General features: G+C 52.9%; 1 protein-coding gene across 3 annotated transcripts in view; it reads right to left on the reverse strand.

Moving 5' to 3' along the window:
- PRKD2 (protein kinase D2) overlaps window positions 1-21,174 on the reverse strand; it is a 46,010-nt gene extending 24,836 nt beyond the window's left edge. The window contains exons 1-10 of one of the 3 annotated variants that reach the window (XM_025366886.1): window positions 20,989-21,174; window positions 20,168-20,572; window positions 17,907-18,045; window positions 14,989-15,120; window positions 8,508-8,662; window positions 8,182-8,404; window positions 4,737-4,814; window positions 4,499-4,652; window positions 864-981; window positions 282-359 (exon numbers count right to left, since the gene is read on the reverse strand). In XM_025366886.1, coding sequence (XP_025222671.1) covers window positions 282-359; window positions 864-981; window positions 4,499-4,652; window positions 4,737-4,814; window positions 8,182-8,404; window positions 8,508-8,662; window positions 14,989-15,120; window positions 17,907-18,045; window positions 20,168-20,407 — 1,317 coding nt within the window. In that variant the 5' untranslated portion in view covers window positions 20,408-20,572; window positions 20,989-21,174. Of the gene's footprint in view, window positions 1-281; window positions 360-863; window positions 982-4,498; window positions 4,653-4,736; window positions 4,815-8,181; window positions 8,405-8,507; window positions 8,663-14,988; window positions 15,121-17,906; window positions 18,046-20,167; window positions 20,573-20,853 lie in introns of all 3 variants that reach the window. The other 2 variants (XM_025366888.1, XM_025366887.1) reach the window with 2 other exon arrangements.
- Between the last annotated feature and the right edge of the window lie 276 nt (window positions 21,175-21,450).

Here is a 21,450-nt window from a genome sequence, read left to right on the forward strand (position 1 = left end):
TTCTAGCACCAGCCCTGAGGTATTAGCATTTGAGGCATATTTACAGGTGAGAAGCATGAGGCACTGAGAAGTAGGGAACCTGCCCCGGCCGCCCGCGCTGGAAAGTGGTGGGGCCAGAATCGGATGGGCAGCTCTTGCTGATGAGCTGGAAGCAGGGAGGCTGGGGGTGGGCAGAGGGTGTGATTTGCAGGATGTCTGGAGTAACTGGGGGTAGGAGGAGGTGTGGGGAAGTTTGTGGGCACAGCGGGAAGTCCAGGGGAGCTGGAAGCCCGGAGGCTTACCTTATAGTATCTGTTGGTCGTGTTGTTCTGGAAAAGCGTGATGCACTTGCAGTCCAGGCGCCAATAGTGCCGCTTTCTCTGCAAAGATGTTTGAAGAGTCACGTGAACCGCCAGACTTTCCGGCCCAGTCCCGGTCCCGTCCCGTGGCGCTGCTTGGGGCTCCAGGTGCCTGGAGCACCACGTGCACGCCCTAACCCTAGTACCTACCCCCACGCCGTAGTCCCACCCCCGCCCACACGCCCTAACCCTAGCCCCGCTCCTAGCCTTAACCCTAGCCCAGCCCCCACGCCCTAACCCCAGACTCACCTCCACTTAGCCCTCTTCCTCCAGCCAAGCTCCTCCCCTAACTCTAGCCCCGCCCATAACCTTGCCCTTAGCCCCGTGTCTTCCCTAACTCTTGCCCCTAGTCCCACCCTTATAACCCACGCTTCTAATTCAAGCCCCGCCTCCAGCATGGCCCAGCCCACTACTGGCCCGCCAGCGCCTAGCTTCAGCCCCACCCACCTAGCCCCGCCTACTCAAGCTGAGCCGCCCCTCTTCCAACCTTCACTCCCCGCACCTGGCCCCGCCCCGGCCACTCACCAGCGTGTCCTTGTTGCTGTAATGAACCACCCAACCCTCCCGCAGCGTGGTGCTGGATTTCCGCGTCGTGTGTCGCACTGATTGCACCACCCTCATTAGGGGGATGTACCCTAGGGAGCTGCGGAGGAAGAGTAAAGGGTGAGAAGACCATGCTGCTTGGGGCCGCAGGGGGCATCTCTGGGAAACTAGGGAGTTGCGGACTGTTTTTGTTTGGTTGGTTTTTGTTTTGACAATTTCCCACCCCCAACACACACCCCGGAGTTTTTTTTTTTTTTTTTTTCTGTTTTTTTTTTGAGACGGAGTCTCGCTCTGTCCCCCAGGCTGGAGTGCAGTGGCCGGATCTCAGCTCACTGCAAGCTCCGCCTCCCGGGTTTACGCCATTCTCCTGCCTCAGTCTCCCAAGTAGCTGGGACTACAGGCGCCCGCCACCTCGCCCAGCTAGTTTTTTTGTATTTTTTAGCAGAGACGGGGTTTCACCGTGTTAGCCAGGATGGTCTCGATCTCCTGACCTCGTGATCTGCCCATCTCGGCCTCCCAAAGTGCTGGGATTACAGGCTTGAGCCACCGCGCCCGGCCTTTTGTTTTGTTTTTAAGAGTCTCGCTCTGTCACCCAGGCTAGAATGCAGTGGTGCGATCTCAGCTCACTGTAACCTCTGCCTCTTGGGTTCAAGCGATTCTCGTGCCTCAGCCTCCTGAGTGGCTGGGACAATCACGGTGACCATTACATGCACGCCACCACTCCTGGCTAATTTTTGTATTTTTAGTAGTGATGAGGTTTCGCCATGTTGGCCAGGCTGGTCTCGAACTCCTGGCCTGAAGAGATCCACCTGCCTCGGCCTCCTAAAGTGCTTACAGGTGCGAGCCACCACGCTGGCCCAGAAGGAGATTCTTGAGAGGGCTTCTGTAATAGGCCTTTCTGAAGTCAGGCTGCCTAGCAAATTAACTAACCTCTTTGTGCCTCAGTTTCTTCACCCAAACGGGATGCTATGAGGAGTGGAAACCTTTCTACGGAGCTTAGTAAAGTGCCTGGCATACAGAGGACCTCCAGTAAATGCTAATTGGTATTTAGTCCAGCGATTGTGGAGCCAGCTATGTGACACTGGGTAAGTGATTCAACCTCTCTGGGCCTCACCTCCCTCATCTGTGCAGATGCTATTAGTACAGTAAGGAAGGTCTAGAGAGATTAAGTGACCTGCTGGGCATGGTGGCTCATGCCTGTAATCCCAACACTTTGGGAGGCAGAAGTGGGGGGATCACTTGAGGTCAGGAGTTCGAGATTTGAGAGATTAAGTGACTTGCTCAACTCTGGAACCAACAATCTCTGGATCCCTGTGCTAGATCAGAACCCGGGTGGCCTTGGGTGCAGTGGCTCACGCCTGTAATCCCAGCACTTTGGGAGGCCGAGGCGGGCAGATCACGAGGTCAGCAGATCGAGACCATCCTGGCTAACATGGTGAAACCCCATCTCTACTAAAAATTAAAAAAATCAGCTGGGTGTGGTGGCGGGCGCCTGTAGTCCCAGCTAGTCGGGAGGGCGAGACAGGAGAATTGCTTGAACCTGGGAGGCAGAGGTTGCAGTGAGCCTAGATCCTGCCACTGCACTCCAGCTTGGGCGACAAAGTGAGACTCGGTCTCAAAAAAAAAAGGACCCGGGTGGCCTTGACCACATCCCTTTGCCTGAGACTCAGTTTCCCCATCTGTGAAATAGGCTACCTCTCCCCACACCTGCCACCCCCAATCCCTCAAGATCCAACTCTGACAGCGTACGATTGTGTTACTAGACATTCCCAGGAAAGACGTGGGAGAAAGGGAACCTGCGGCTTCAGGCTGCTTGGGTTGGGAGGCACCCCAGGAAACACTGTCATTACTGTAACCAGCTTACCCATCCCCTTTCTGTCCCACCCTCTTCCCCTCACCCTCCCTGCTGCAGCCACATGGGTCTCTGCTGTCCCTGGAACACGGGTGGCTCTACCCAAGGGCCTTTGCACCTGCTGTTGCCTCTGCCTGGAAGCCTCTCCCCCAGAGCCCCACAAGGCTCCTTCCCTCCCCTCCCTTCAACTGCCACTTCCTCAGCGAGGTCTCCTTGAATGACCCTAAGATAGCATGTCCCCTATTCTCCATCTCCTCTTGTTTTTATCACCATCACCAATACCCGATGCTGTGGATGCATTTATTAGCTGTCTCCCCACTGAGACCGTCAGCTCCAGAAGAGCAGACTTTTACCTCTTTTGTTCATAGCTGTGTGCTTGGAGTCAGAACACAGCAGGTGCCCATTAAATATTTTCCGGTGCACCTGTGAAGGTGCCCGCTTACCCCTGCCCCAGGTTTATCACCCTGTGGGGTAGATACCTCATCGCCCCAGGAGGAAACCGTGGCACACAGGGAAGCACCTAGCAAGTGAAGTGGTAGAGCTGGGATCTGGGCTGACTCTCAGCCTCCAGCGCCTGTGTGAACTGTGCTGTGCCAGCTTTCTCAAGAAACATTCATGCCACACCCAGATAGGAAGTGTCTGATCTGCGCCAGCCCTGTCCTAGGCACCTGGGAGGGCAGAAAATATCCTTGCCCTCATGCACCTGAGCTCACATTCCAGTGGAGTTGAATAAGTGTGAACTCTGTATATAGTTCCAAAATGTGTAATCCCAGCACTTTGGGAGGCTGAGGTGGAAGGATTGCTTGAGCCCAGAAGTTCAAGACCACCCTGGGCAACATAGCAAGACCCCTATCCCTTAAAAAAAAAAAAAAAAAAAAAAAGAAGAAGAATATAGGTCGAGCGTGGTGGTTCACGCCTGTAATCCCAGCAACTTTGGGAGGCCAAGACAGATGGATCACCTGAGGTCAGGAGTTCGAGACCAGCCTGACCAACATGGCAAAACCCCGTCTCTACTAAAAATACAAAAAAAATTAGCCTGGCATGGTGGTGGGTGCCTGTAGTCCCATCTACTCCGGAGGCTGAGGCAGGAGAATCGCTTGAACCCAGGAGGCGGAGGTTCCATTGAACTGAAATTGTGTCACTGCACTCCAGCCTGGGCAACAAGAGTGAAACTCTTGTCTAAAAAAAAAAAAAAAAAAAAAAAAAATTAGCCAGATAGCATTGCGTCCCTGTAGTCCCAGATACTCAGGAGGCCAAGGCAGGAGGATCACCTGAGCCCAGGAGTTTGAGGTTACAGTGAGTCACAATCACACCACTGCACTCCAGTGGGCAACAAAGCAAGACCCTTTGGGAGGCTGAGGTGGGTGGATCACTTGAGCTCAGGAGTCAGGAGTTCAAGACCAGCCTGGGCAACATAGGGTAGACCCTGTCTCTGCAGAAATACAAAAATTAGCTGGGTATGGTGGATGAGCCTGTGGTCCCAGCTACTTGGGAGGCTAAGGTAGCAGGATCGCTTGAGCCCAGGTGGTTGAGGCTGCAGTGAGTCAAGACTGCACCACTGCACCAGCCTGGGTGACAGACTGAGACCCTCTCTCAAAACAAAAAATTATTTTTAAAAAGCTGTAGTGCTTTAAAAGGTTTGCCTCAGGAACTGGGAAAATTTACAAATACAAGGTGATGTCAGCCCACTGTAGATAAAAAGATATGGAGGTTCACTGTGCAGGAGGGTCTTCCCCCAGGGTTGCTTGGAGGGTTCCGTGCGTACCTCTGGGCCTTGCCTCCCTCGCCTTCCTCCTCCTCACTGGCGTGGAGCGCATTCTCCGAGTGGGAGCCAGGGATGACACCGGAGTCCTCTGACTCATCCATGAGGGCGCTCTTGTCAGCCTCGCTGAAATCGGTGGCCTCCTCCATCGGCACATCTGTGGGGACGGAGGCGTTAGAGGGGCCTCCACCCAGTCCTGCCCCTTCCCCTCTTTCTCCCCAGCGTCCCCCCAGCCTCTCACCTCCATTGATAAGGGCCTCCCCCAGGCAGTCATTAGGGACGCGGGTGGCGCAGCGTTTGTGACAGTTAAACTTGCAGTCTGGTAGGACAGGGAACAAGGCGACAGGTGAGAAGGGGAAGAGAGGTTACCTGGAAGGCTTGAACCTTGACCCTAAGCCCCAGGCTCAAAAGAGTCTACTCTTGCTGCCTGGGTAAGAACCCTGGCTGCCGCCGCCCTGGTCATTTTCCCACTTTCAGCCACAGTTTGCCCAACTCTCGGGAGGTCTTGATTAAGTGGGAGGGGTAGACTCAAAATCCCGATGACTGCCGGGTGCGGTGGCTCCCGCCTGTAATCTCAGTACTTTGGGAGGTCGGGGAGAACAGATAATTTGAGGTCAGGAGTTCGAGACCAGCCTGCCCTACATGGTGAAACCTCATCTCTACTAAAAATACAAAAATTAGCTGGGCGTGGGACTACAGGTGCCCACCACCAAGCCTAGCTAATTTTTGTGTGTTTTTAGTAGAGATGGGGTTTCCCCATGTTGGTCAGGCTGGTTTCAAACTCCTGACCTCAGGTGATCCACCCACCTTGGCTTCCTAAAGTGCTAGGATTACAGGTGTGAGCCACCGCGCCCAACTTGTGTGTGTGTGTGTGTGTGTGTGTGTGTGTGTGATTGGTTCTAATGTGCTGTGACTCTAGACTCTGAACACCCTAGGGCTGGGTTCCTCAACCCGTGACACTAACATAGTGCCCGGGATAACTCCTTGTTTTAGGGCACTTGCTCTGTGCATTGTAGGATGTTTAGCTGCATCTCTGACTTCCACCTACTGGACGCCAGTAGCACTATCCCAGTGTACCAAACAAAACTATCTCCAACCCTTGTGAAACATCCCCTAGGAGCGAAACTGCCCCTGGATGAGAACCATTGCTGTAGAGTTCAGTGTTTCCATGGTTCTAGGGACACTATACATCCAAGATTCTAGAGTGTACTAAAAACCTATTTTATGAAGGTTCTATGATTCTGTATTTCTTTTTTTTTTTTTTTTTTGAGACGGAGTCTCGCTCTATTGCCCAGGCTGGAGTGCAGTGGCCGGATCTCAGCTCACTGCAAGCTCCGCCTCCCGGGTTCACGCCATTCTCCTGCCTCAGCCTCCCGAGTAGCTGGGACTACAGGCGCCCACCACCTCGCCCGGCTAGTTTTTTGTATTTTTTAGTAGAGACGGGGTTTCACCAGGTTAGCCAGGATGGTCTCGATCTCCTGACCTCGTGATCCGCCCGTCTCGGCCTCCCAAAGTGCTGGAATTACAGGCTTGAGCCACCGCGCCCGGCCTTTTTTTTTTTTTTTTTTGAGAAATAGTCTGGCTCTGTCTCTAGTCTCTCCCAGACTAGAGTGTACAGTGGCGCAGTCTTGGCGCACTGCAACCTCTGCCTCCCAGGCTCAAGCAATCTTCCCACCTCAGCCTCCTGAGTAGCTGAAACTACAGGCACGTACTACCATGCCCGGCTAATTTTTTGTATTTTTTGTGGAGATGGGGTCTTTCCATATTGTACAAGCTGGTCTTGAACTCCTAGGCTCAGGCAATCCACCCACCTAAGCCTCCCAAAGTGCTGGGATTACAGGTGTGAGCCACTGCCCCCGGCCTGATGCCATATTTCTAAGGCTTCAGAGTTTGATGTCCAAGTTTCTAGAGCTCTAGACATCTATGATTTGACACTTCTAAGACTCTTTAATGTTCAAGATTTTAGGGTGTTATATATCTCAACTCTAAAATTTGACAGTTCTGCCGGGCGCGGTGGCTCAAGCCTGTAATCCCAGCACTTTGGGAGGCCGAGACGGGCGGATCACGAGGTCAGGAGATCGAGACCATCCTGGCTAACACGGTGAAACCCCGTCTCTACTAAAAAAAAATACAAAAAACTAGCCGGGCGAGGTGGCGAGCACCTGTCGTCCCAGCTACTCGGGAGGCTGAGGCAGGAGAATGGTGTAAACCCGGGAGGCGGAGCTTGCGGTGAGCTGAGATCCGGCCACTGCACTCCAGCCTGGGCGACAGAGCAAGACTCCGTCTCAAAAAAAAAAAAAAAAAAATTGACAGTTCTAGAGTTCTACAATTCTAGGCTTCTCTGCCTCCAGAGTCTGCAGATTCCAAGGTTCTAGGATTCTATACCTACAAGATTCTAGAATTTGATGTTTCCGTGCTTCTTTAGCTCTAGAATTCGATTGTTCTAATAAATTCTTGAATTGGATGTTTCTAAGTTTATATGGATCTAGACCTCTGAGGTTCTAGAACTTTTTTTTCTTTTTTTGAGACAAGTTCTTGCTCTGTCACCCAGGCTGGAATGCAGTGACACAATCACAGCTCACTGCAGCCTCAACCTCCTGGGCTCAATTAAATCCTCCCTCCTCAGAGTCCCAAGTAGCTGGGACCCCAGATGCATGCTGCCACGCCTAGCTAGTTTTTACTTTTTTTTGTAGAGACAGGGTTTCGCCATGTTGCCCAGGCTGGTCTTAAACTCCTAGGCTTAAGTGATCCACCTACCTTGACCTCCCAAAGTGCTGAGATTACATGCATGAACCACCATGCCTGGCTGGATTCTAGAATTTGATCGTTCGAAGTTCTGGGAGTGTAGAATTTCCAGGATTCTAGGTTACGATGGTTTCAAGTTTATACGATTCTAGACGTCTAAGACTCTCAAATTTGATGTGCCTATGTTTCTATTACCTTCAAATCCCATGGTTCCAAAATTCTCATGTTCTGAGAATCTATAACTTGGGAGATCTAAGATGTGTAATCTAAAGTTCTGTTGTTATTTTAGCTGAATTCTATCATTCTGAATTTTTGAATGCTATGGTTCTGATTCTAGAATTCTCAGATTCTACAGTTTTAGAATTCCATGCTAAACGCTTTATGAATCTAGAATTCCAAGGTTCTAAAGACTGAGGTTCAGCTGGGCATGGTGGCTCACACCTGTAATCCCAGCACTTTGGGAGGCTGAGGTAGGAGGATTGCTTAAGCCCAGGAGTTCAAGACCAGCCTGGACAATATAGTGATACCTTATCTCTACAAATGATTTAAAAATTAGCTGGATGTGTTGGCACCACCTGTAGTCCTAGCTACTCAGGAGGCTGAGGCAGGAGGATCACTTGAACCCAGGAGGTTGAGGCTGCAGTGAACCATGATTGCACCATTACACTCCAGCCTGGGTGACAGAGTGACACTCTGTCTCCAAAGAAAAACAACACACACACACACACACACACACAAAAAAAAAAAAAAAACTGAGGTTCTAGGATTCTAGAATTCCAAAAGTCCCAGAACACTAGGATTCAGGGCTCTCCCCTTCTGAGGCCCTGGGCTCCCAAGGCTCACAATACCTGTGCTGAGATCCTTGTGTCCTGCCCCAAGACCACGTTGGGACAGGGAGGAAGCTCTGACCCTGTCTGTCCTCCCCGACGGGCCCAGCTAACCTTTGCATTGTAGGCCCTGCCGGAAGAGGCCCTTGAGGAGTTTCTTGCAAGCTTGGCAAACGGTGGGCCGTGTATAGCTGTGGATGAGGAAGGTGTGCGGCACCTTGACCTTGGAGAGCAGCATCTTGTCCAACTCAATGGGGCGGCCCGTGTAGGATGAGGCAGAAGAGGAGGAAGAGGATGAGGGGGGACGGCGAGGCAGGAGTTCGGTGGTGCTACGGCTCTGTCGTCGGCAAGAACGAAAGGGACACATCAGTGCATTGGCCCCATGCCTGGGCCCCGTCACCCGCCTAGCTACCAATCCGTCCCATCCCCCATCTCCTCACCAGCTCATCAGCTGTGCAGGGCAGGGACTCGGAGGTGCCGAGGCGCACCGAATGGCCGCTGGCCAGAGACGTGGATGACAGGCGCCGTTTGCGGGCCCCACTACAGTTGTTGGGGATGCTGAAGGCACAGCGCTTGTGGTAGTTCAGCCCGCAGCCTGCAGGGGGCGCCAGAGAGTAAGAGACATGGCCTCTATCCCTCCTAGGTCTCTTCTTGAGAACTCTGCCCTTTCCACCCAATCTCCCACCTGCTCCTGTCCCCTCACCCCCAGCACGATATCCTCCAAAAGGTACTACCCGTAAGTGTATCAGCCCCCGCCCCAGGCCCGCCCCTCCTCAGAGCTCCGCCCCAAGTTCCAGCTTGTAGCCCCACCATCACTCCATCTATCCCCTAGACCCTGAACACACCGACACCCCTTTTCTCACTCCAACAAGGGACACCTCAAAGGTCCCCGCCAAAGCTCCATCCCTAGTTTCAGCTTGTAGCCCTGCCATCACCCCATCTGTCCCCCAGACCTTGAACACACCCCACATCCAAAATTTTCCCACTCCAACAACGGATACCTCAAAGGGTCCCTCCAAAGCTCCGCCCCTAGTTCCAGCTTGTAGCCCCAACATCACCCCGTCTGTCCCGCAGGGCCTGAACACGCCTCGCACCCCACCTTTCCCCACTGCAACAAGGGATGCCTCAAAAGTCCCCTCCAAAGCTCTGACCCAGCCCCAATCCTCTATGGTAAGCACCTCCTTTTAGTCCTCCCCAAAACTGTCCAACTCCCTAGAGACACCTGTTCCCCCTTCTAGCCCTGACCTTCCTTTTTCTGAGGCCCCTTTGGTTCCCCTTCTTTCCCCAGCCCCAAGTTTCCCAGAGAAAATGCCTCTCCTCACCCCCACCCCTAAGGTCACTATCACTCCCTCCAGGTCTGCTCACCCCCCATACCCCACTTTCTCTTTTCTGTAGACCTGGAATCCAGGCAATCCCTAAGTAGTGTGATTAAATCTTAGTAGTGCGGACCAGGCATGGTGGCTCACGCCTGTAATCCCAGCACTTTGGGAGGCCAAGGCAGGCGGATCACTTGAGGTCAGGAATTCAAGACCACACTGGCCAACATGGCAAAACCCCATCTCTACTAAAAATACAAAACTTAGCCGGGTGTGGTGGCACACACCTATAATCCCAGCTACTCCGGAGGCTGAGGCAGGAGAATCACTTGAACCCAGGAGGCGGAGGTTGTAGTGAGCTGAGATCATGCCACTGCACTCCAGCCTGGGCAATAGAGTGAGACTCAGTCTCAAAAAGAAGAGTTATCAGTTGTACTCAGGTTCATTGTACCATACTAGGCAGAAGTATGACTTGTTATTGTCTTTATTTTATTTTATTTTATTTTATTTTTATTTTTATTTTTTTTTTTGAGACGGAGTCTTGCTCTGTCGCCCATGCTGGAGTGCAGTGGCCGGATCTCAGCTCACTGCAAGCTCCGCCTCCCGGGTTCACGCCATTCTCCTGCCTCAGCCTCCCGAGCAGCTGGGACTACAGGCGCTCGCCACCTCGCCCGGCTAGTTTTTTTGTATTTTTTAGTAGAGACGGGGTTTCACCGTGTTAGCCAGGATGGTCTCGATCTCCTGACCTCGTGATCCGCCCATCTCGGCCTCCCAAAGTGCTGGGATTACAGGCTTGAGCCACCGCGCCCGGCCGTCTTTATTTTATTTTGTAGAGACAGGATCTCCATGTACCCCAGGCTGGAGCACAATGGCACAATAATAGCTCCCTGCAGCCTTCAACTCCTGGGCTTAAGCAATCCTCCTGCCTCAGCCTCCTGCATAGCTGGAACCACAGACGTACGATACCATGCCCAGATAATTTTTTTTTTTTTACAGATGGGGTCTCGCTATGTTGCCCAGGCTGGTCTTGAACTCCTGGGCTCAAGTGATCCTCCCACCTCAGCCTCCCAAAGCATTGGGATTACAGGTGTGAGCCACTGTGCCCTGCCTATTTTATCTTTTAAAATCCTCATCCATGGAGAAATCAGCTCAAGTCCCCGTTCCCCACTGGAAACGTGTATGCGTGCTCTAATACATCTCCAGTGATTCCAAACGATTCCAGGATCGCTTTCTATTCTGGAGTGAAGAATGTTCCTCCAGCCCTTGGGAGGCCTTCTGGTAGCCGCCTGCTCCAGGCTTTCCAGTTCCACACCTCCTCATTGTAGGCACTGTCTTGGCTGCATGTTGTAATCGCGGAGGCAAGCTTGGAGAACGGTGTTGGCCCTGCAAGAAGAGCTTCAGCAGGGCAAATGGTCTGCATACGGGAACCATTTCCCAGTGTTGGCCTTGAATCATTCATATGCTTTCCAGAATTTCAGAATCTTATCTATAACTCCCAGAATGAGTCTCAGGATAGAGTTAAACTCCTGTCGGAATGGAGTCATTTGGGGTTCTCTTGCCACCACAGGAACTGGGACCATCATCTGTGATGCTGGGTCACTGAGGTCCGTGCTGAGAACCCATTAGGACTTGATGACACCAGGGCTGTACCATGACGAAGACTGCATATGCTGAGACCTCAAGAGTTGGATATGGTGTATGGACGATGGCAATATTTATAAGAGCTTTGAATGCAGAGTCAGTTTCTGCAGGCCTAGAGTCCTTAAATAATACAAATATATTTAGGACTGCATGATGATCTGGAACACAGGATGCTGGAGAAATGATTTCTTTTTTTTGTTTTTTTGTTTTTGTTTTTTTTTTTTGAGATGGAGTCTCACCCTGTCGCCCAGGCTGGAGTGCAATGTATGATCTCAGCTCACTGCAACCTCTGCCTCCCAGGTTCAAATGATTCTCCTGCCTCAGCCTCCCGAGTATCTGGGATTACAGGCGCCTGCCACCATACCCAGCTAATTTTTGTATTTTTAGTAGAGATAGGGTTTCACCATGTTGGCCAGGCTGGTCTCTAACTCCTGACCTCAAGATCTGCCCGCCTCGGCCTCCCAAAGTGTTGGGATTACAGGCGTGAGTCACCGCACCCAGCTTAGAATCTGGATTTCTGTACAAGCGTGGCACCCATGGAGCTACAGATACTGTCTCAGACCTAATACCCAATGGAACATCCAAAAACATGCCTCTAATCTCAGGGCACATTGTATAAAAATGGAGGCGCATGGGGCCCAGCGCAGTGGTTCATGCCTGTAATCCCAGCACTTGGGGAGGCTGAGGTGAGTGGAATACTTGAGACCAGCCTGGCCAACATGGTGAAATCCCGCCTCTACTAAAAATACAAAAATTAGCCAGGAGTGGTGGCGTGCACCTGTAATCCCAGCTATTTGGGAGGCCGAGGCAGGAGAATTGCTTGAACCCGGGAGGCAGAGATTGCAGTGAGCCAAGGCCACGCTGCTGAACTCCATCCTGGGTGACGGAGCAAGACTCTGTCTCAAAAAAAAAAATGGAGCCACAGGGTCTCATCACAGAATGGATGGTCCTCACCTGTCATCTGTCCTCATAGCGAATGCAGGTACATGGCCTTCATCTGTAGGCAGAGCCCTGATTTCAACGTTCTCACTCAGAAGCATGAGTAACAGGGACAGAGGACCTATAGATCTTGACACTTGGGCTGAACCTTGAGATATCTTGGCTTAAAGAACTGTATGTTTTGGCCAGGTGCAGTGGCTCACACCTGTAATCCCAGCACTTTGGGAGGGCGAGGCAGGTGGATCATTTGAGGTCAGGAGTTCAAGACCAGCCTGGCCAACGTGGTGAAACCTGTCTCTACTAGAAATACAAAAATTAGCCGAGCAGTAGTGGTGCGTGCCTGTAATCCCAGCTACTCAGGAGGCTGAGGCAGGAGAATCACTTGAGCCTGGGAAGCGGAGGTTGTGGTGAGCTGAGATCCCACCACTGCACTCCAGCCTGGGTAACAGAGTGAGACGCTGTCTCAAAAGAAAAAACAAAACAAAACACTATGTTTTTAAACTATGATTTAAGGAGATACATATGGCTCCTGTTATGGATTAAATGTCCATGTCTCCCCCAAAATTCATATGTTGAAACCCTAACCTCCAATGCAACTATATTTGGAGATGGTGCCTTTATGGAGGTAATTAAGGTTAATTGAGGCCGAAAGAGTATGGCTGTAATCCAACGGGACTGGGTGACCTTTTTTTTTTTTTTTCTGAGACAGAATCGTGTTCCATCACCCAGGCTGGAGTGCAGTGGCGTGAACACGGCTCACCGCAGCCTCAACCTCCTGGGCCCAGGTGATCCTCCCACCTCAGCCTCTTGAGTAGCTAGGACTAGAGGTATGCACCACCATGCCTGGCCAATTTGTTGTATTTTTTAGAGACAGGGTTTCACCGTGTTGCCCATGCTGGTCTCGAACTCCTGGACTTAAGCCACACAGGGTGGTATTTTGTTATGGCAGCCTTGACAAACTAAGACAGGTGCCACGTTGATAAGAGGTGGACCCTGATGGTCATGTTTATGTGTCAGCTTGGCTAGGCGAGATTCACAGTTATTCAGACACTAATCTAGATGTTGCCATGAAGGTTTGTTTTTGTTTGTTTGTTTGTTTGTTTTTGAGTCAGAGTCTCGCTCTGTTGCCAGGCTGGAGTGCAGTGACAAGATCTTGGCCCACTGCAACCTCTGTCTCCTGGATTCAAGTGATTCTCCTACCTCAGCCTCCCAAGTAGCTGGGACTACAGGCACATGCCACCCCATCTGCTAATTTCTGTATTTTTAGTAAAGATGGGGTTTCACCATGTTGGCCAGGATGGTCTCGATCTCTTGACCTCATGATCTGCCCACCTTAGCCTCCAAAGTGCTGGGTTTATAGGTGTGAGCCACCGTGCCCAGCCAAGGTTTGTTTTTTCTGTTCACCCTCTCAACCCAGCTTTTCCCCGACTCCAGGAAGAACTGGGAAGAGAAAGCCCCATGGAGGTATTTTCTTTTCCTTTTTTTTTTTTTTTTTTTTTTTTTGACAGAGTTTCACTCTTGTTGCCCACGCTGTGATGGTGCGATCTCGGCTCACTGCAACCTCTGCCTCCTGGGTTCAAGAGATTCTCCTGATCAGCCTCTCAAGTAGCTGGAATTACAGGCGTCCACCACCACGCCGGGTAATTTTTTGTATTTTTAGCAGAGACGGGGTTTCACCATGTTGGCCAGGCTGGTCTCAAACTCCTGACCTCAGGTGATCCACCCGCCTCGGCCTCCCCAAGCGCTGGGATTACAGCTGTGAGCCACTGCGCCCAGCCCAGTGGAGGTATTTTCTGGATGTGATGAAAATCCATAATCAGTTGACTGTAAGTGGGAGAGGTAATCCTGCTTGTTCTAGGTAGGTCTGATTCAATCAGCTGAATGTTTTAAAAAGCAGATCAGAGACTTCTCGGATGAAGAAATTCCACCTGTGGACATCAGCTTCGCCTTGTGCCTTAGAGTTCCCGCCTGCCCTTCTTGATAGGATGAATTTTTTGTTTCTTTTTTTGTTTTTTTGTTTTTGTTTTTGTTTTCAGACAGAGTCTTGCTCTGTCACCAGGCTGGAGTGCAGTGGCATGATCTCGGCTCACTGCAACCTCCGCCTCTCGGGTTCAAGCAATTCTCCTGCCTCAGCCTCCGGAGTAGTTGGGACTACAGGAGCCCGCCACCACGCCCGGTTAGTTTTTTGTATTTTTAGTAGAGATGGGGTTTCACCATGTTAGCCAGGATGGTTTCGATCTCCTGACCTTGTGAGCCGTCCTCCTCGGCCTCCCAAAGTGCTGGGATTACAGGTATGAGTCACTGTACCCGGTCTTTTTCCTTTTTTTGCACCAGGGTCTCACTCTGTCACCCAGGCTGGTGTCCAGTGGTGCAATCAGGGCTCACTACAGCCTCGAGCTCCCAGGCTCAAGTGATCCTCCTGCCTCAGCCTCCCAAGTGGCTGGGACCACAGGTGTCTGTCACCATGCTTGGTTAATTATTTCTTGTACAGGCAGAGTCTTGCTATGTTGCCCAGGCTGGTCTTGAACTCCTGGCCTCAGGTGATCCACCCACCTTGGCCTCCCAAAGTGCTGGGATTACTGGCCTGCCCCACTGTGCCCAGTTGGATTTGAGTTGCCTAGCTACCACACACAATTCTGTAAGCTGATTCCTTGCATATAAATATCTTAATATATATCTCCTACTGGATCTGTTTCTCTGCTTGACCCCTGACTGATACAGGCCCCACCCTCTTCCCCAGTCACCCTTCTGCTCCCCTGGGCTCTGTTCTTAGGCCCGTACTTGTCCCTCTCAGCTCCACCTCCTAGGCTCCGCCCCTAGACTTGAGCCCCAGCCCAGCCCCACCCCTCCTTCCCCAAGCTCTGCTTCTGGGCCCATCCTTCTTGCCATTATTACTTCCTAGGCTGCGCCCCCAGCTCTGATCCCCGCTTCTCCTCCCCACGCGGTCCCCGCGCCAGGACCATTAGGCTCCGCCCCCGGTGCAGAGCCCCGCCCCAGGCCCCACCCCCAACCCCTTGGCTCTCACCATCGCACTTGAGGCCCTGGCGCACTAGGCCGAAGAGCATCTCCCCGCAGTGATCACAGAAGGCAGGTGCCCGGTAGGAGTGCACCGTGAGGGCGTGCGGGCGGATCTGGAAGTCCTCGAAGGTGGCTGAGGCTGTAGGCGGAAAATAAGGGTGGATGCTTGAGGCGGGATAGGCCGAAGCTTTTCCAGACCCCACGTTCCCTGATTTCTCACAGTCCTCCCAGCCGCAAGGTTTGATCTTTCCTTCCTTCATTCATTTGCTCTCATACTACATTCTGCCTGGCTTCAAATCCCAGCGCCACCCCTGAACAAAACACATATATCCCTATGCCCCGGGCAGGGACAGATCGGGAATTGGGGAGTTTTTAATGGGCAGGGAGCTTCAGTTTTGCAAGATGACAACAGTTCTGGAGACTGGCTGCACAACAGTGTGCATGAACTTCAAATTACTGAACTGTACGCTTAAAGGTGCTTTAAAATGTGGGGTTTTTTGTTTTGTTTGAGACAGAGTTTCGCTCTGTCACCCAGGCTGGAGTACAGTAGCGCGATCTCGGCTCACCAAAACATCCGCCGTCCGGTTCAAGCAATTCTCCTGCCTCAGCCTCCCAAGTAGCTGGGATTACAGGCATGTGCCACCACGCCCGGCTAATTTTTGTATTTTTAGTAGAGACGGAGTTTCACCATGTTGGCCAGGATGGTCTCAAACTCCCGATCTCAGGTGATCTGCCCGCCTCGCAGGCGTGAGCCACCGCACCCGGTCTAAAATAGTAATTTTTATTTTATGTATATTTTACCAAATTAAAATTTTTTAAATTAAAAATACCACCACCACCAACAAAAAAACATGGATAGGCCGTGTGTGGTGGCTCACATCTGTAATCCCGGCACTTTGGGAGGCCCAGGTGGGCGGATCACTACAGGTCAGGAGTTCGAGACCAGCCTGAACAATATGATGAAACCCCATCTCTACTAAAAATACAAAAATTAGCCGAGCCTGTAATCCCAGCTACTCAGGAGGCTGAGGCAGGAGAATCGCTTAACCTGGGAGGCAGAGGTTGCAGTGAGTCAAGATCATGCCACTGCACTCCAGCCTGGGCGACAGAGCAAGACTCTGTCTTAAAAAAAAGAAAAGAAAAGCCCAGTGTGGTGGTGCATGACTGTAATGCCTGTAGTCCAGCCACCTCGGGAGGCTGAGGCGGGACGATTGCTTCAGTCTGGGAGGTAGAGGCTGCAGTGAGTGGTCATGCCACTGCATTCCAGCCTGGGTGACAGAGCAAGACCCTACCTCAAAACAAAATAACAGGCCGGGAGCGGTGGCTCACACCTGTAATCCTAGCACTTTGGGAGGCCAAGGTGGGCAGATCACTTGAGATCAGGAGTTTGAGACCAGCCTGGCCAACAAGGTGAAATCCCATCTCTACTGAAAATACAAAAATTAGCCACGTGTGGTAGCAGGTGCCTGTAATCCCAGCTACTCGGGAGTCTGAGGCAGGAGAATCGCTTGAACCCAGGAGGCAGAGGTTGCAGCAAGCTGAGTTTGTGCCACTGCACTCCAGCCTGGGTGAGAGAGGGAGATTTCATCTAAAAAAACAAAAAATAAATAAAAATAACAAAAACAAAATAAAACTCAGGTTTAGGGGAGAGACAAGGATGAAGATAAAAATTCAAGTGAGGCCAGCTTATGATATGAAAGAGTACTTAAAGCCTGAACGAGGTCACTAAAGGTGTAAATCCAGACTTCTGTCATTCATTCATTGAGCTGGTTTCACTGAGCACTGCAGTATGCAGGAGCAGCAGGGAGGACAGCCATGAAAGGCAGCTGCCCCCCACCCTCAAGAGGGACCAAGGGCCATAGACTGGTCCAAGGTGCTGAGAGCATGCTCATCTATACGACTGGAATAGTGAGTGAGTGAACTGGCTTCTGGCTGTGTCTGAGAAAATCACCTGGGTGGAGGGAGGGGGGGGCTTTTAAAAATACTGATGGGCAGATCCTGTCTCACTTTGCAGAGATTCTGATTTAATTTAGCATTTTCGTGGGAGGAGCCATGGACATCATAACTTTTTTTTTTCTTTTTCTACTTTTTTTCTTTTTTAGAGACAGGGTCTCTCTCTGTTGCCCAGGCTGGAATGCAGTGGCATGATCGTAGCTAACTGCAGCCTCAAACTCCTAGGCTCAAGAAATCCTCCCACCTCAGCCTCCCAAGTAGCTGGGACTATAGACGTGTGCAACCTTGCCCGGCTAACTTTTTTTTTTTTTTTTTTTTTTTGAGACGGGGTCTCCTTATGTTGCCCAGGCTGGTCTCAAACTCCTGGGCTCCAGCCAGCGATCTTCCCACCTCAGCCTCCCAAACTGCTGGGATTACAGGTGTTAGCCATTGCAACTGGCCCATTTTTTACTTTTATATTAAAGTATAGCACAGTCAGTTACAGATCGAACTCCTTCTTCTCCTCTTTTCACTACTTCTCCCCTTCTCACTACTGCATTGACTAGTCTTATAAATAAATAAGTATAACATATGTTCAGGAAAGTGCACAGCTCAATGAATTTTCAAACTGTACAAACCGTGTCACTAGCATCCTAATCCATAAATGAAAGTTTAGACCAGCCCCTAAAAAGCCCCTTCGTGGCCCCACTCTGTAACCATCTTCCCAAAGCCCCCAGCTCTCCCTTTGTTTTTTTTTAGAGGGACAGAGACGAGGAGAGATGGAGTCTCACTATGTTGCCCAGGCTGATCTCGAACTCCTGGGTTCAAGCGATCCCCCCAGCTCCAGCTCAGCCTCCCAAAGTGCTGGGATCACAGACGTGAGCCACTGCGCCCGCCCGGCCTCTCCTGACTTCCAACTCCCGCTACCCTCTCCTCCCCCAGATGCCCCGCCCCGCCCAAGGCCCCGCCCCCAGGCCGGCCACCACCTCTCACCCGACAGCACCACCTCCACCAGGTCGCCCTCCTGGATGTCTCCGGCCGAGCGCACCAGCTGCAGGAGGTTGGCCGACGTGGGGTCATGTTTGAAAAGCAGGATCTTGTCGTAAAGGCCGTAGAAGCCACACTCAGGGAACTGAGGGGCGGGAGAGGGATGTGGCGACGGAAAAGCTCAGAGCCGCTTTCAGCAGCGGGCGGACTGTGACCCTCCCAGGGCAGGGCCGGCTGTTTCCCCCGGAAACGCAGAGACCCCGCAGGCCCTCGCTTCCTGCCTGCCCCCTCCCAACCCCAGCGCGAGCCGGGCAGGATGCCAGCGCCCCAAGTGTGCGGGGAGGGGGCGCCGGCGTGGGTTTGGTGGCTGTAAGGGGGAGCTGGGGTGGGAGGGAGAGTGGCTCCGGGAGCGTGGACACCTCGAATTTTCCGGAACCTGGCGGAGGTGGGAGGGGATGCTGAATGAACACCCCCTCCCCTGTGCCCCCTCCCCAGGCTCACACACCCGCCCCCCAGCTTCCTTCCTGGATCTGTCTATTGTTGTCCCAGTTACCTGGCTCGAGGCCCAGCACTGGGGTGGGGCGAGCTGGAAGGCGGACTTTTCGGGGCTCCTGGGAAAGTGGGGGGGCGGGGCTCTAGGACTCGAGGGGGCTGGAGATAAGGGGGGCGCCTCCTACCCGATGCTCAAAGGACCCAGGTGTCTGGGTCCTCAGCTTGGGGGGCCTGGGGGCAGGAAATGAAACCGGGTAGAACAGAAAGTGAAACTGCCCGGGTGGGGCCTCGGGAAGGAAGGTACGGGGCCCTAACACACCTGGACCTGGCAGAAAAATAAAACTGGGGTGAAGCCTGAGCGGGGCAGGCTGGGGACTTGAGCACTGGACAAAGAAGTTCACCCAAGGGACAGTCTGCCCCTGTACCCCCACTGCATCAGCTTCCCATGAAGTGGGCTGAGTTGGGGTGGGGAGCTGGACCTGCTGGATTTGGGCATTTGGTGGGCAAAACCCTATCAGTTCTCACTGCTAAGAGAGAGTCCACAGAAGACCAGGACTGTCTTGGCCCTGACCCCTTGGGAAGTTTTTCTCCAAGCTTAAGTTTCCTTGTCTGTAGAATGGGGGAGCTGGCCCAGTTCCCCACGTTTCTCTGACGCCCAAAGGATTCATTTCCAGGAGTCTGAAAAGATTCTGGAATTTGGATATTTTGGGACTCCAACATGCTCACATTATAGAATTATACATTCTAGATTCCAACCTGGTATCACTATACATTTTAGGATTTCAATAACCTAAATAAGTGGTAATCTAATATTTTAATATTCTAGGAGTCTGACAAGCTAGGACTGTGGTGTTTGGATTCTTTAGCATTCAAGGACCTCATCCATCAGCATTCCAAAATTCTAACATTTTAACTTTCTAGGATTCAACAATCTAGGAATCTCATATTCCAACATTTGAATGTTTTACTATTTCACAAACCTAGAATTCTAATATTTTGAACACTAACATGGGGGCAATTTAATTGCCTAGGATGCATAGTCCAACAATTTATGGTTCTAATATTCTAACATTTCTACAGTCCAGTACTCCAACACAGAAGCCCACTGTTCTTTTAACATTTTACGATTTAGACGTGGAGTTCCACCTGGTTTCCTCTTGCCATAACACCCAGCTGCCCACCCTGGGGACCCTGGTGTCCACAATTAAGAGTGGCTAAGAGGACTGTGACTAGGAAAGGGAATAGGGTCCCCAGGGTCTCTAGGGGTGCCTGCCCCTCCACACATATCTCAGGCTTAGGGCAAGGCACAATTGGGCTCTAAGACCTCACTTGCCCCTGGCAGCTAACTCAAGCACCTGCACCCACACATGTCACCGGATCACCATGGCCAGCCCGGGTTCAATTTCTCCTGTTTCCACCAAATGGGAGGCCCAGGATGGGCCTGGATGTGGAGGTCCGCCGACATCTGCTGCCCCTTCCTCCCCTCTCTACACCTGGCTGCCCCCCCCCTTCCTCCCTGTTTGCTGCAGAAAACAACAACATGCAGGGACATGAAATTTGGGGAGGCCTCTGGGGCACCCCACCCCTGCCCAGTCCTCTCTCAAAGAGATGGTGGGGAGAGGGGCAATGGAGGGGGGCAATGTCGCCTATCCCTCCATCACCCAATGCTCAGGTCCCCTTCCCCCCTCTTCCGCACACCAGGCCCCAGACCCCTCCGCCAGCGCCCCCTCCTTCAATCTCTCCCCGAGCTGCATCGAGGGAGCCCGCGCCCTCACCTTCTGGTCCACGATGGAACAGGCCAGCTGCTTCACATGAGCCAGCTCGGAGGCGGCGGGCAACAGCACGAACTCGCGGGTCAGCCCGATCTGGATGTGAAAGGAGACCCCGGAGCCCGGGGCCGGGACCTGGGGCAGTAGCGCTGGCGGCGACTGCAGCTCTAGGCCGCCGGGGGGCGGAGGAGACCCCGGCCCGGGAGAGCCAGGGAGCCCGGCGGGAAAAGAGGGGGCGGCGGCCATGGGGGGAAGCCAGGGACCGGCCGCCTGGCGCCCACCCGGGACCCGGCCGGGGGGCCCCGGGGGACCCTGGGTCCTAGATCCGCGGGATCTCGTGAGCAGGTGGTGGGAGCGCGGGGATCCAAGAAAAGATCTGGCAGGTGGAGGGGACCTGAGGATGGCGGGGTCCTGGGAAGGAGAGAAAGGCACTGTAGCGGGTCAGAGGCCCGGAATCCAGGACTCCCAGCAGAGCAGAAAGGAGAAAAGTAGTGGTTTGGAGGTCCCAGCGATTGAGAGATTCCAAGAAGCCCAAGAGGAAATCTAGTAGGTAAGGGTCACAGGGATCAGGAGAGCCCGCGATTCAAAGGCCCCTTCCCTAGAGGACGGATTGAGAAGGGGACAGAGGGAATCCCAGGAACCAGTGCTCCAAGAAGAGGATCCCACTCAGAAGGCGGCCCGGGGGAATTCACCTTGAGGGTGGAGGCAGGAGTCTCTGAGTCGGGGACCAAGTGGATCCCAGAAATAAAGGGCTTAGCAGGGACCCGACCGGCCCGGGGATGGGCAGAGGGGTCCCGAGGGCCGGAGTGGGTAGAAGGGAATCTCACGAATCGCAGAAGTTGGAGAAAAGTTCGGTCGGCAGCCGTGAGGAAGGGGGCGTTGCCGGCGGCGGGGGGGGGGGGGGGGCAGGGAGGGTCGCCAGGCGCCAGTAGCTCTTTTTCCCCCTCCAAAGTTTAAGTCGGCGGCGGCGGCCCAGGAGGAAGTGTCCGGAGCGACGGCGCAGTCGACCAATCGGCGCGGGCCTCGGCAACGTCAGCGAGGGGGCGGAGCCTACCGAGGGGCCGGGGGCGGAAGGGGAGGGCGGGCTTGGTGCCTCTGAGTTGGGGGTTGGACCTCCGCCTCCTGGGTCGGGGACCTGGGATGGTGTGAGAGATGGAGGGCAGGCAGGCGAGACCAGTTCCTTCCCTGAACACAGCCAAGCCTGGAGAGTTAACTTTTCCCTCGACTGGACAGGGAGGGGAAACACTGTCACCCACCGCCGGTCGCGGGCGTCGGGCTTGGAGACCATT

Source organism: Theropithecus gelada, chromosome 19 (genome assembly GCF_003255815.1).
Source record: "Theropithecus gelada isolate Dixy chromosome 19, Tgel_1.0, whole genome shotgun sequence".
NCBI lineage: Eukaryota > Metazoa > Chordata > Mammalia > Primates > Cercopithecidae > Theropithecus > Theropithecus gelada.